General features: G+C 53.2%; 3 protein-coding genes across 3 annotated transcripts; 1 reads left to right on the plus strand and 2 right to left on the minus strand.

The window, feature by feature from the left end:
• Nucleotides 1-1,703: 1,703 nt before the first annotated feature.
• VTN77DRAFT_7446 (uncharacterized protein) lies at nt 1,704-4,632 on the plus strand (the record flags this gene model as incomplete). Its single annotated transcript, XM_069423835.1, has 2 exons — nt 1,704-3,464; nt 3,523-4,632. 2 exons carry the CDS (start codon nt 1,704-1,706, stop codon nt 4,630-4,632), a joined length of 2,871 nt encoding a protein of 956 aa, XP_069281251.1.
• A 1,194-nt stretch (nt 4,633-5,826) lies between these two features.
• Nucleotides 5,827-7,332, minus strand: VTN77DRAFT_7447 (uncharacterized protein; the record flags this gene model as incomplete). Its single annotated transcript, XM_069423836.1, has 2 exons — nt 5,827-6,591; nt 6,661-7,332. 2 exons carry the CDS (start codon nt 7,330-7,332, stop codon nt 5,827-5,829), a joined length of 1,437 nt encoding a protein of 478 aa, XP_069281252.1.
• A 1,338-nt stretch (nt 7,333-8,670) lies between these two features.
• Nucleotides 8,671-10,873, minus strand: VTN77DRAFT_7448 (uncharacterized protein; the record flags this gene model as incomplete). Its single annotated transcript, XM_069423837.1, has 4 exons — nt 8,671-8,817; nt 8,880-9,067; nt 9,122-10,244; nt 10,319-10,873. The coding sequence occupies 4 exons, from the start codon at nt 10,871-10,873 to the stop codon at nt 8,671-8,673; spliced, it is 2,013 nt and encodes a 670-aa protein (XP_069281253.1).
• Between the last annotated feature and the right edge of the window lie 1,901 nt (nt 10,874-12,774).

Here is a 12,774-nt window from a genome sequence, read left to right on the forward strand (position 1 = left end):
GTTTCTCTTCCCTCCTAGTCATGACTTCTCGCATTGTTCTATCACATCACAATGCTTCATTCATCGCCTGATTCCTCCCTCCTATCCTTTCATCCACTCTTTCTCTCCATTGTGCCTCGATGATCGTGCCTTTCTGCCTCGGGCCAAGCCAGATCACGGCCTCGTTGCTCAACCATCGGCACTTTGCTTTTCTGGACTAACCCAGCACAGCAGATGCTAACCATGGCCAGTTACTACGGAGTACTCTGACTGCTTGCTCTCTCTTTTGCAGGAGTGTCTTTGCTACTGCTACTTCTGATGGTGGTACCAATCGCTCCATCTGATACGACTCTTCCCCCTTCTTACCCTGCATCTCCTGTGTCCGTCATCCTCCATCCTCCCTCCACTCAGTCACTCTTGTGCTCTTTGTGCTTTATCTTGCACAGCCGATCCATCCATCTCTCCCTCATCCCGTCCTTGCCCATGTGAGCCGCTCGTGACCAACCGAAACAGGCATAGCGGGATGGTGCTTGCTGGAAACGGACAAGCGGTGTCGGCGGTCGGGCTCTCCTCGGCGCCTTCCCCTCTTGGATGATGTTCTGGCAGATCGGGTGGTGCAGTGGGCCAATCACCTGACGCAAAGCCATTGGGACCCACCGTCAGCCACACGCTGACTGGTCCGTCGGAGCGCATCGGCCAGCATCCGGTGGCTGAGGCTCTCCTCCCGCTCTCTGGCTCTCCTCTTTCCTCTTGCCCTCTCCCCACGCACGCCAGTCCCTTCCTCCCTTCCCAGCAAGCCAGGCCAGACCCAGCAAACTCACTGCGCCCTCATTCCAATCTCCTTGCTGGCCTTTTGCTCGGGCCTGAGGGTCGCCGTGTTTTGGCCTTGTCTGCCGCCTTCCGGCCCTTCCAAGATCTCCTCCCGTCTGCCCGCCGCAAAGAACCCCCCCAACCCGCGCCTTTCCTCTTTCTTCGGCCTTTCGCTTGGGTCTGCGCGACGTTTGACTGGCCCATCCCGTTTCCTTTAGGCTCCTCTTCCCTCTTCTCACTCTCCCTCTCCCTCGACCCCCGTGTCTTCTTCGCTTTTCTCCCTCATCATCCGTCACCTTTTTTTTTCTCACCTTTCTTTTTCCCTCTTGAGTCTTCATCTTCACGATCTCGGATCGTCTTCCTCACCCTTACTCATCTCCCGCCTAATGCGCGTCGATCCTCACATCCGTCCTCACCAGTTCTCCCTCTCTCCTTCTTTTCGATTCTCACCTGCGTGACGGTCGCGACCGAGAGAAACGCTGACGACGCCAAAACCCCCCCCCCCCCCCTTCTGTCGATCCCTCAAAATCCATCGCTTTCCGATTAGTGACGGCCGTTACGACTTGTTCATTTCGTTGTTGTCGCCCTTACACTTCGCGAACGGACACTTTCCCTTCTGTCTCATCCACCCCTGCCCTTTCGTGCCCAAAGGATACCCTCCCTCAGACTCGACATACACGGTTCTTGACACGTTCTGCCACCTTGGGGGAGCCCTTGATTACCGTCAGTCTGTCTTCTTCTTGCGACTACCGTCCCAGGCATCGCGAGTGTGAAGAGCGTTTCGTGGTGGAATAGGCACCTCAAGTCAGGCGTCGACGACTGCTGACATGCGCGTTGTCGGCTTAATTCACCAGATTCGGTGCTGAGGAGCGATCATCGTCACCCGTTGAGAGAGAGGAGGTAGCTGTCAGATTATGACAGATACCTCCTCACTCGCAGCCACGCATTCGACCACGGACCCGTATCCGGTCGCCGCTCCTCTGAACTCCCCCGTGCCCAACGGCACCATCACCGACTCGGTCCAGCCAGAAGATGACGAGCCCTACACCATCAAATGCATCTGCGCCTTTGAGGATGATGATGGCAACACCGTCTTCTGCGAAGGATGTGAGACGTGGCAGCACATTGAGTGCTATTACCATAACCGGGAGGTGCCCGAGGTTCACAACTGCACGGACTGTGAGCCCCGCCACTTGGACGCCAAGCGCGCGACTGAGCGACAGAGGCGACTCAGGGAACAGAGCGACAGCGGTGACCGGAAATCTAAGCGATCGGGGACGAAGAGCCAGAAGAAGAAGTCCAAAGATTACCATCATGACCAACCACCCCAGGTAAACGGCCACCATCACCGGAGCGAATCCAGCTCTCGGGATCAACCACCCGCAGCGAAGAAGCCCAAAACGAGTCACAAGGCCTCGGCGTCGGTGAGTTCACTGTCCGGCTCGACCGTGCTGCAGCCGGATACGCGGAAACGGTCGGGTTCGACGGCGACATCGATGAGCCCCGCCAAGTCTTTGTCAGGTCCATCCATCCCTCTCTACTCCAGCGAATTCCTCCATCTGTACGACCATGATCGAGGACATGTGGACATGGAAAGTAATCTCTTCGTCAATCTGACCCTAGCCGCCGAGCTCGCCTCCTGGGTGAAAGACCCGACCGCCCTCTCTCGCGTGGTCAATGGGCGCTCCCCGCAAGACATCTTCACCCGGTCGGACACCGCTCTGGATCCATCTCAGTGGCCTGTTCTCTCTACCGAGTCCTTTAGCGACCCGAGCCTGGAGATCGATGGCAAGCATCCTACTTGGAAGGTTCTGAAGACCGAAACCAGGGTCCGCAAGGATGAGATAGTGGGGGAAGTCAAAGGAAAGATTGGACTTCTCCGCGACTACTGCCTTGATCCGAGCAACCGGTGGCCCGAGTTGCGACATCCTCAACCGTTCGTCTTCTTCCATCCTCAGCTGCCCATCTACATCGACAGTCGTGAGGAAGGCTCCATTTTGCGTTACATTCGGCGTTCTTGTCGTCCCAACGTTACCATGAAGACTTTTATCACGAACGATGTCGAGTATCATTTCTGCTTCGTCGCAAACCAGGATATTCCGGCGAATTCCGAGATTACAGCCATGTGGTATCTCGATCCTCAGCTCTTCGGATCGTCAAACGGTCTGGTCAAGCAGGAGGAAGGCTTTCAGGAGGCAGCTGCGGTGTGCATCAGCAACGTTCTGGCACACTTTGGTGGTTGTGCTTGCGATCCGCCCCAGAATTGCCTCCTGGCCAATGTGGATCGCCGGCGTCATCCCGGTGGGAAGCAGGTGAATGGGAAGCGCAAGAAGGCCAAGTCGAAATCCAACGTTTCTCCTGTCGGTGCCGGGCGCTCCAATACGAGCCGTGCGGGAAGTGAAGGGACCAAGAACTTAGATGACGATGACCACGCCGACAATCGGTCCACGTCAGGGTCCGTTCGTGGTCAGACTCACAGTCGGGATCTGACACCTACGCAGACCCCGCATGACTTGGTTTTCGGCGATTCCGAGCTTTCCGCTCGAGACAGACGGAAGATTGCTGCCATGGAGAAAAAGTTTGAACAGCTTGAGCACGATCAACAAGCGAGCCAGAGAAAGAAGAAGCGCAGCAGCGGCCAGTCGGCGCAGACGACGCCAACGCTTCCCAGCTCGGTAAGCACCATGTTTCCTAGTTTTAACGGCATTTATAGCTGATAAATCCTTTCTATAGAAGCAGGCCGGCTACTTTGCTACTCCGGGCCCTCAATCCAAACCTCCCCACCTCGACACTGGCCGATCCCATTCCCCGCCATCTCGCCTCTCTCCAGGTATGGCTTCGAACGCACGCAATTCCTCACCGCGGAAAACGTCAGGGTCCTCCAACAGTCCACCTGTGCGGTCGCCACTTGGGCGTCCAGAATATGTCGATGCAGCACACCAGACTGGAGCTGATGAGGATATTGCTCACGCCGTGCCATCCCCATCGCCTCTACGCCGACACGACTTTGCTTCTTTGGGTCGACGACTGCTGAAGCGATGCCATGAAGATCGCATCAAGGTTGAATGGACGGCCAAGCAGCGGGAAGCCATGGCGAGCTCGACATTGGATATGACGTCCCCGCCTGCGGACGGGCAGACTTGGGCGCAACGTACACCGAAAGAAGAGGAGGATGTCGAGATGAAAGATGCCGACACCGAAATGACACCGCCGAAATCTCGGCCGTCGGATAGTGGCAGATTCCCCCGTACCCCCGATGCGATGAGTAAACTCGCGTTTCCGTCTCCCTTGCCGTCGACCGCTGCCCATAACACACCTATTCCTGGAAAGGTGGTTAATGGTGCCCGATCGGATCTCCATGTTCAGCTGCCTCCGAATAACTTCTCTCTTCCCTTGACCAACGCACCCGGGTCGATAACTCCAGCCTCGCTGCAGTCCCCTTCTGGCACTGGTACTGAACCTAGGGGTGGACCAGTTCCCCAGAAACCTGGGACCATCATCACTGCGCCTAGCCCTGTTAAGAAGAAGCTCAGCTTGGGTGACTATCTCAGTCGAAGGGGGACCTTGACAACGCCGACTTCGGAGAAGAGTCAAGCGCAGGGGACGCCTGGTCTCGCCCCCTCGCAGAAGCCGGTGTCTCAGCTGCAATCCGCTACGCCTCCTTTATCGACCGATGGGCAAGGTCCGCCTCAGGCTGCGGCAGATGGAGCCAAGAGTGAGGGATCTCCTCCCTCGACGGATGTGCCTATGAAAGATGTGTCGAAACCACCTCCTTCTCCTCCTCCTTATGTCTCTTCCATGACGGAGTTGTCGGATCAGAGCAAAATTCCACCTTCCTCTTGATATATCCTAGAATAGTCCTTGCTCTCAGGTTCAGGTTCAGGTTCCTCTCTTCCTAGTTTCTTCCAAAAACGGGTCATGGTGTGATCTGGCAGCTGCGGTGGCGTTTTCTCTGACTGAGTCAAAAAGGGTTAATTTTTCTTGTGGGGACTGGACTGGGATCGGCGTATCGGGCGTGTAGGTAGTTTTATACTGTAATGTGGGATGTGAGATGGGAATGGAATTGATTGGGTTGGGTTGGCGGTGGACATCTGTGACAATACATTGATCTGTTGTTTCTCTTTCATTCGAATCTTGTCTTCTTCCATCTTCTTACCTTGACGAGCCTTGCTTCAGCTGGCTTTGTGGTGATGATTTTTTTTTCCGTCTAACGGATGAACAGATGAGATGAATGAACACGAGACAGCGTCTCGTTCTTTGATCTGATTTGCTGTCTGTCTGAAGAAAAGAACGTCCTTATCGAATATGGATGGACTAACTAGCTACTACGGGGATTATTACTATGTCTGTGTTTTTTTTTTTTTTGAAACTGTACATATTGGTCTCCTCTTCCATCTATTATTTCATCAGAGTCCATGTTTCTCTTTTTCTTATCTTTTCTTTCTTTCTTTCTTTCTTCTACTCTACTCTTTCATCTCTTTTCTGATCTTCTTTCTTTTTTTCTTTTTTTCTTTACGAAAGGAAAAAGTAATGAACCCGATCTATCGATCAATCAATCAATGAATTGAATGAATGTATGAATGTATGGACTGGATCGAATTGAATGAGGATGATGTTGAGGTTGAGGTTGATGTTGTTAATTGATGAACGGATTATTTATTCATTCATGATAGAAGTTGTGATATTATTCAGTATCACACTATTTGGAAAGAACAGCATAACGCAGGGAAAAGTCAATCGTAACTGTTCAATATCACTGGTTCAAACATAGCACAATACTAATACACTCAGAAGGACTCTATGTTCCCTATCCTATCCTATCCCTATCATATTCTATCACATCCCATCCCAGACTCCAAGGTAATAAAAAAAATAAATAATAATAATGATAATAGTGTATGTAATAACAATAACAACCGTAGTCATGATGAAAAAGTTATCGCCTAATTCTGCACAGTAATTATGATGGAATAAAGAAAAGACGCCACCAGCCCCTGGTAAGGTAAATGGTAAACACCGACTTACTACTACTACGTCCTACTTATTTATCCCCCACCCCTTCGCCCTCATACTCTCCTCAATCACCGCCCAGATGCCCTCGACGACTTCGCGGTCCCGCCAGCGTCCGGCGCCGTGGACCCCGCCCTTCTCGTCCCATCGCTCCAGGACAAACGTGTTGACGCCCCGTCCCCACTTCTTCACTTGCTCGGGGACCTCCTCGCCGCGGAGGCCGACGTAGATGCCCACCGCGTGCCGGAACAGCTCCGGTGGGTTGGACCATTTGTACGATTTGAATTGCCAGGTTTGGCCTGTGGTGAAGACGGCGACGAGCCGCTGCCAGTAGTCCGGCTTGAAGTTGGCGGTGCTGTCGACGAGGATGAAGCGCATTGGTTTCCGCGGTGCGGTCAGGCTCTGCGATGACGCACCACCGGGGCCGCCTGTGACGCCCGCTTGTGACGCATCGCCTAGGCGCATCGCACGGGTGATGATGTGGATGTTGGACGTGGTGCCCGACGCGAGGGTCGGGTGGTCCGGAGGCACGAAGACGCCGTCCTGGAGGAAGGATTTGATGTTCGACAGGCGGATGGGCGAGGACGCCGAGGGGGACAGGAGGATGATCGGGTCCGGACGACGCGATGAAGAGGATGATACGCCGGGCTTCTTGGGTAAAGCCAGACCGGCTGATGGCGCGGGGACCACGACCTGTTTGCTTCCTGGCTTGACGCCGGGGGGATATTGGCCGGGACGAGAGCGGTTGCGACCGAGGAACATTTCTGCCGTTTTGCGGACGTGGGAAAAGTCCTGCAAAAGAATCAGCATGCTGCGCTGTCTACTAATCCGGTGGTATTTATGGGAGATAGGAATACATACCGTAGGCTTAATCCCCCGTAGAACACTGTTCCGGTCCCCGAGCTTCCTCTCTCCATTGTAGATCACCTGCAGCCTGGGATCGATGACCTTTGTCGGTCTTGCTGCACCCGGCTGTGCGCCTGTCGCTGGCACGGCTCCGGGCGCCGTAGCCACTGCTCCCGTCGCGACAGCCGACGCATCTGCCGTCTGCGCTGCTGCTCCCAGATCGGCCGCTGCGGCGGCGGCAGCGCCCTCCAGGGGCTTGATGTACTCGCTCTCGTCGGAGGCGCCTTCAAGCCAGGTGATCAGATCCAAGCGCTCGACAAAGACCAGGTTCTGCACCTGCTCGGGCTCCTCTTCGGTGCCTTCCTTCTTCTGCTTCAGGGCATCGTTCAGCTCCTGCGCCGACGCGATGTACTCGGGAATGGCGACGTCCTTCTTCTGCCACGCGAAGAAGATGCTGCGGAGGTCGACGGGCTTCTCGCTGGCGGCGGAGACGAAGCGTGTCGAGGCGTTCAATGGGATCGAGTGCGGGATCGGCTGGGTGAAGTACAGGTGTGTCGCTTTGGCGAGGTCGTCTGTCGCATTTTCCGTCGACAGATCTGGAGAGGTCGTTGGCGTCGGTAGAGCCTGGGCTGCAATCGCCCGGCGCAGGGAGAGCAGCGGATCGGAGAGGATGGGATCGGTCGCCATGAGGACAGTCGGGATGATAGTCGGACGAATTTGACTGCTGCAGAGCCCCTGTCAGAGAGGCGACAGAGTTGCTCTGGAAAGAGCAAGCAAGATCCCAAGTTGCAGGTTGAGCTGTTGGCTGTAATTTGAGAGATGAGCTGTCGGAGAAGCTGGACTGAACTGAAGCTAGTCGTCCATCGGAGATAATTGCTGTACAACCAAGTCTAGTCTTGCTGTGGCTGGTGGCTGGGCTGGATGTCACGTGATCTGAAGTTCATGCACCGCGAAGACCAACAATACGGATTACACAATAGAGCCACGTCTCATAAATAAGTGAATGAATATTTCTGACCATTTGCCAATAAAAGTTTCCACTGGAGCTCCTCCTAAAGTAGATTAGTCTTACCAACATGCAGTGATCGTTGTTGTCACAAACTTGTTATCAAGGCATGCTGGACCAACAGTGGCCTAGAGCTTTGCTGAAGTCAGTACCTTAGGTTATTGTAAAAAGAGGAGAGGTAGGGGGAGAGAGAGAAAGAGAGAAAGAGTTTGTGGAGTCCTGTCTGCACGCCGTAACTTTCCAATACCTATCTAAGTTACACATCCGAAATCACCTGTCAGGAACAGAGCTCATGTTTATCCTAATTACCAATATTTTTGTCTGCTTATATGTATAGACCAGGTATGAATTTCAAAAGTTGATGCTTCCGTGCTATCGATTGATGTATGTACTAACAACTACATAGAGTAACACAACATAACAAAGGAACCGCAAGATTTTGCAAGTACTCGCACTCAACAAACACACACACATATAAGAAAAAAAAGCCGATCTTGAGAGAACCATGCCCACTAGATCCCACATGCAACGTGAAACACAATGTCAGAAACAAAGGAAATAACATATCAACAGGACAGCCACACAATGCAAATATACACTAATGCAATTAAGGTGTATGTATGCGTGTGACACAAAAAAAAAGCAAAATGCTGACACAAAATCGACATGACAACGCCGTCCAATGCTTCGAGGAGTTTTCACGTCCCAAATCTCGTCTTGTCTTCCTGTTCTCGATGAGAGTAAAAAAAAAAGACCCCCAAACAATATCGGAAAGAAATGAATGCCCCGGCTCCTACCATGTCTATCGTGTGATCCATAGAGTGGTAAGAAAAATCGTAACTCTTTTGAACCCCGCGATTTCAAGTTCATAAGCCTTTTCTGATCTGAATAGAGAGGGTAAGTCGTCCAACACGTGAGAATGGTGTGAGAAAAAAAAAAGGAAAAATGCAAGGTAGCGGACGTGGAATGTCGAGAAGTCGTTCGTTCGTATCATTCTCGCGCATACGTAGAGGCATGTCTCATGACCGCACAGAACGACTCATGGACCGCTCGGGAACTGGAGCGGGTGTAGGTGAGTATGCCCGAGCGGCCCCTGCCAGGTCAAAATCATGCTCTTGGAGAACGACCGAATACTTCGGGTCACGGACGAACTTCGGCACCGAATCCTGCAGACACTGTCAGCCCCTCTTCTCGCACCCTGGAAAGTCAACTCCAGTCGACTACGTACGCTTGACATTAACTTGAAAACCGAAGTCTGCGCGAGCTCGAACAGGTTCACCACCTCTTGCAAGCTCTTCAGCATAGATTCGTCATCACCGACGGCCTTGGTCATCCGGCTCGCCAGGCTGTTTCGCAGGCCGTGTTCAATGTTCAGCTCACAAGGTGAACCTGGGGCCAAGAACGCATTGTACAGACCTGTTTTTTCTATTAGCAATCGGATAGCTTCGGGAAATATGGATCAATACGAACCATAGGCGGCAGCCAAAGTTTCCCGTACCGTGTCAATCTTGTTGAGAGCACCGGATTTTTCAAGGCGATGGTAGTTGGCCGTAAATTCCGACACGTCGAGATAGAAGGACAGGTTCTCCTCACATAGTGAGGAGCGGAGGAACTCGCGGAAGAGCAGCCGCAAAGCTGGGTCATGAAGGATGTGGTTCAAGCGAGCGTTGTTGGAGTCTCGGGCGCCCCGATTGTCATAAGAGGTCACCGCATTCTTCTCGCGCGCGATCCAGCCACATATCCGCTGACCCCGTTCCGTCACGGTGTAGATGGCATACTTGGTGGGCTGGAAGTCGACTGCGGTCGGATCTTGTTGAGCATACGCTCGGTCTTCCTGGACTGCCGTGATCAGGCCGTGCTTCACAAACAGTGCCGCAATCAGACAGGTCTCGCGTCGGTCGTTGGTGGTGGAACAATCCATGAGCCAATCGACGGCCGCTTTGCCCGTAAATGTGTTCTGGTAGACTTTGTCGCCAATCTTTCTCTCCTTAGCCATCTTCACCCCGACCAGACCGTTGGAGTAGTCACTCAACGAATCCGAGTCGGAACTGGATACGCTGTTCTTGATATTCGGGCCATCCTGGCCGGCGAAGCGACGGAATATGACCTCGATCGTGGCACGGTCCGTCGACAGTTTGTCGGTCTCCGAGTCGCGTTCCAAGTTGACCAGCTGCATGGTATTCCGCGAGGATTCCAGCACGTCCATAATGTGCCGGGCGGTGATGCCGTTGCGCTGGCAGAAACGTTGCAGGATGTTGATCCCCTTAGGAGTCAGCTGGTAGAGGCCACCCTTCATCGGGAAGAACTGGTTCCCTCGACCATCGACGGCTTCGATGAATCGGGCATCCACAAAGCGCTGGCATACCGAGCGTGCCATCTCCTTCGCCATGGAGAAGGTCGTGGTGGTTGTCGTTGTTACGATGCGGGAAGGATCCTTGGGGTCTGGCATCCGGTTGGATTGGGAGAACTTGAGCGAACCCAGGTTGTTGATGGCTTCTTCGGAGGTGAAGGTGTGATCAAATTTCGTGAACCGCACCCGATGGGTGTCGAGTTTCAAACTGACCATCAACGTGGAAAACAAGTCATTGAAATCCTAGTTCAGGTCAGCAGGCATTTTTCTTCACTTCCTATTCCCCTTCCACATGAAACAAAGTGAAAGTTACATACCTTGGTGAACGGCCGGTCATCCTCCGTCATGCGCAGTAATCTGGACGATGTTTGATGCATCTTGTTGGCGGCCCGCGAAAACGCGGCGGCGTCAGACAGCGGAGTTGGCGATGAAGCCCCGGATCGAGGCACTTGAATGGTATTCCGGCGCTTCAGGTAAAGGTTGTTGGACGGTTCACCTGGTTCCTCGCTCTGGGGGGCTTGGTCGACCCAAACAGATGGAGAGGCAGGAGTGCCCAGTTGGGAGTACTTGTGGGAATGCTTCGACAGGCTCCCGGAGGATACGCTGGAGCGGAGGGAGGAAGCAGGAGCAGACCCTAGGGAGGTGAAAGAGGTGAGAGAGGCGATCGCGTTGCTGGTTTTCTCGAGAGCGATTACAGCGAGAGAGCGTCGACTGCTGCGGGAGACGGAACCCGTCTGGGCGTTGGGGAGGGTTGCGGAGGAAGTCGATGAGGTAGACTTGCCCGAGGTGGTAGCGTCGTCAGGGGTTGATATGGGAGTGTACGGATGCTCGGAGGGATCTGGGATCTGGTTGCTTGAAGATATCGTGCTCATTGAACGAACCCAGGTCAAGAAGACTGGGGAAGGGCAAGAAGATCAGAAAACGCGGAAATTAAAACCAAGAACGAGGGAGGAGCAAGCGCAGGCAGAATTGGTCATGTAGTGACTACGGGAAATCCTTTGGTCTTGCAACAGGCAATAGCTAGGGAAAACGAGACGAGACGAGACAAGACAGGACCCAGTCGAACCCGCGTGGACTGGGAGTTGGGTCTTTCTGGCGGACCTTAGTCGCTTAGTCTCTAAGGCTCACGACTAGTGAAGGAGCGATCTTGCAAAAGCAGCAGCAGGGTCTGCTTGTCATCGAGTCCCCACCGGGCAAGCCTTTTTTTTCTGCTTTGAGTTTTAGTTCTGGGCCTTGTTTGCTGCACGAGACAACGTGGGACGGCGGCGAAGGGGGTTTAGAAGTGTTAGACAGAGGACCCTCCGAGCTAACGCACGCTAGGCAGCGTGTGTATCGAGGCCAGTCCCCCAATCACCGGCGCGCTTTCAGGCCCAAAAAGCAGCCGCCCGTGAAGATCCCTGGGGCGTATCAAAAGGGCGTGCCAGGCAGGGGAGATCGGATGCTCGATACGGCTAGGAGAGGCCACGAGTTAGTTAACGTGCAGGTAATAGCTGGTAAGCAGAACACAGAGAGAGAGGAGAGCCTGAGCAGAGGGGATGGGAGGAGGTGAGTCGGCCGTTACTTCCGACCACACCACGCGGTGAATGCTGACTTACTATGGAGTACTAATGATCCCCAGAGATACCCACAAAGTAGTTTGGCAAGCAGGATCGCTTTGTTCAATGACGATGGGTTGCAATCTGTGGGCCCCCCTTTTTCCTCAGGCTCGGGGTGCTGCTGGGCACTAGCAACTCTGGCGGTCACAGTCCCCCCGGTGGGCCGCAACACACCGAAATCGTCGGATGATCAGCGGAATTCGCCGCACAAGGTTTGGCCAGATGGCGAGCACGCTTGCCAAGCCCGGTGTACTAATTGACAAAAGAGAGCGAGAGTAAGGTGGTGTCTGAAGGGTGTTATCAGTTAGCTGATTACTGTGGTACGGAGTACTCTGTATGGAAATTGTCAATTAACTATGTTACCGTAAAAAGAAAGTAAGTAAGTCGTAACCAACAGGGCTAACTCTTCAATTGGCCCTTATAACGAGCCAGCCAGAAATAGATGTAAGCAGGGGAATATGACAATTACGATGCTCAATGAAGGTCCAGGCCCTTTCAATGGGTGCAATGGATATGATGGTGGCAGGAATAGATTGCAGTGCATTGATGGGGGGCAGTTTCAGGTGCTAAGCTGGGAGAAACTAGAGATTATTAAGTGTACCACGTTTCACGAGTTCCTCGCCATCAAAAGGCTTTCCACGGATTAAAGTCCACCATCATGAACTGTTGTCTACTCGCCTCCTTCCCGCGGGAAAGTGAGAAGAAAAAATGTCGTGAGAGAGAGGCAAAAAGAAAAGGGGGCAAAAGTGCTTAGAAAGATTAACTAAGCGGAAGCCAGGATATCTGCGAGTTAAGTCAAAGGAAACTACACCACTCCAGGATTGATATTGTTAGGGGCGAAATGAAGAAGGATAATCCCCGCAAAGTCATGCAGTCAATGCAGTCTTATTACTGATCCCAGCCTTGACGCTGTCTCTCATACCTAGCATCTCGTTTTGGACTGGACCAGCGTGGAACGGATCGTCCATCCCACTGCAGAGGGAATGAAAAGTAACCAATTTATCGGAGACAGTATGCCATGGATATGATCCCCCGACCAACTGGACCACAACACGATGAAGCACCAGCCACGTGGTGGAATTCGGGGGAGACGTCGGTGCAGAGCACTCTCGACCGAAGAGCTCTCGTCGGGCGAAGGGAGGCAAGTTGAAGCTTGATGACGGCAGACACGATTGACA

Source organism: Rasamsonia byssochlamydoides (assembly GCF_041956645.1).
Source record: "Rasamsonia byssochlamydoides strain NRRL 3658 unplaced genomic scaffold VTN77scaffold_6, whole genome shotgun sequence".
Taxonomy (NCBI): domain Eukaryota; kingdom Fungi; phylum Ascomycota; class Eurotiomycetes; order Eurotiales; family Trichocomaceae; genus Rasamsonia; species Rasamsonia byssochlamydoides.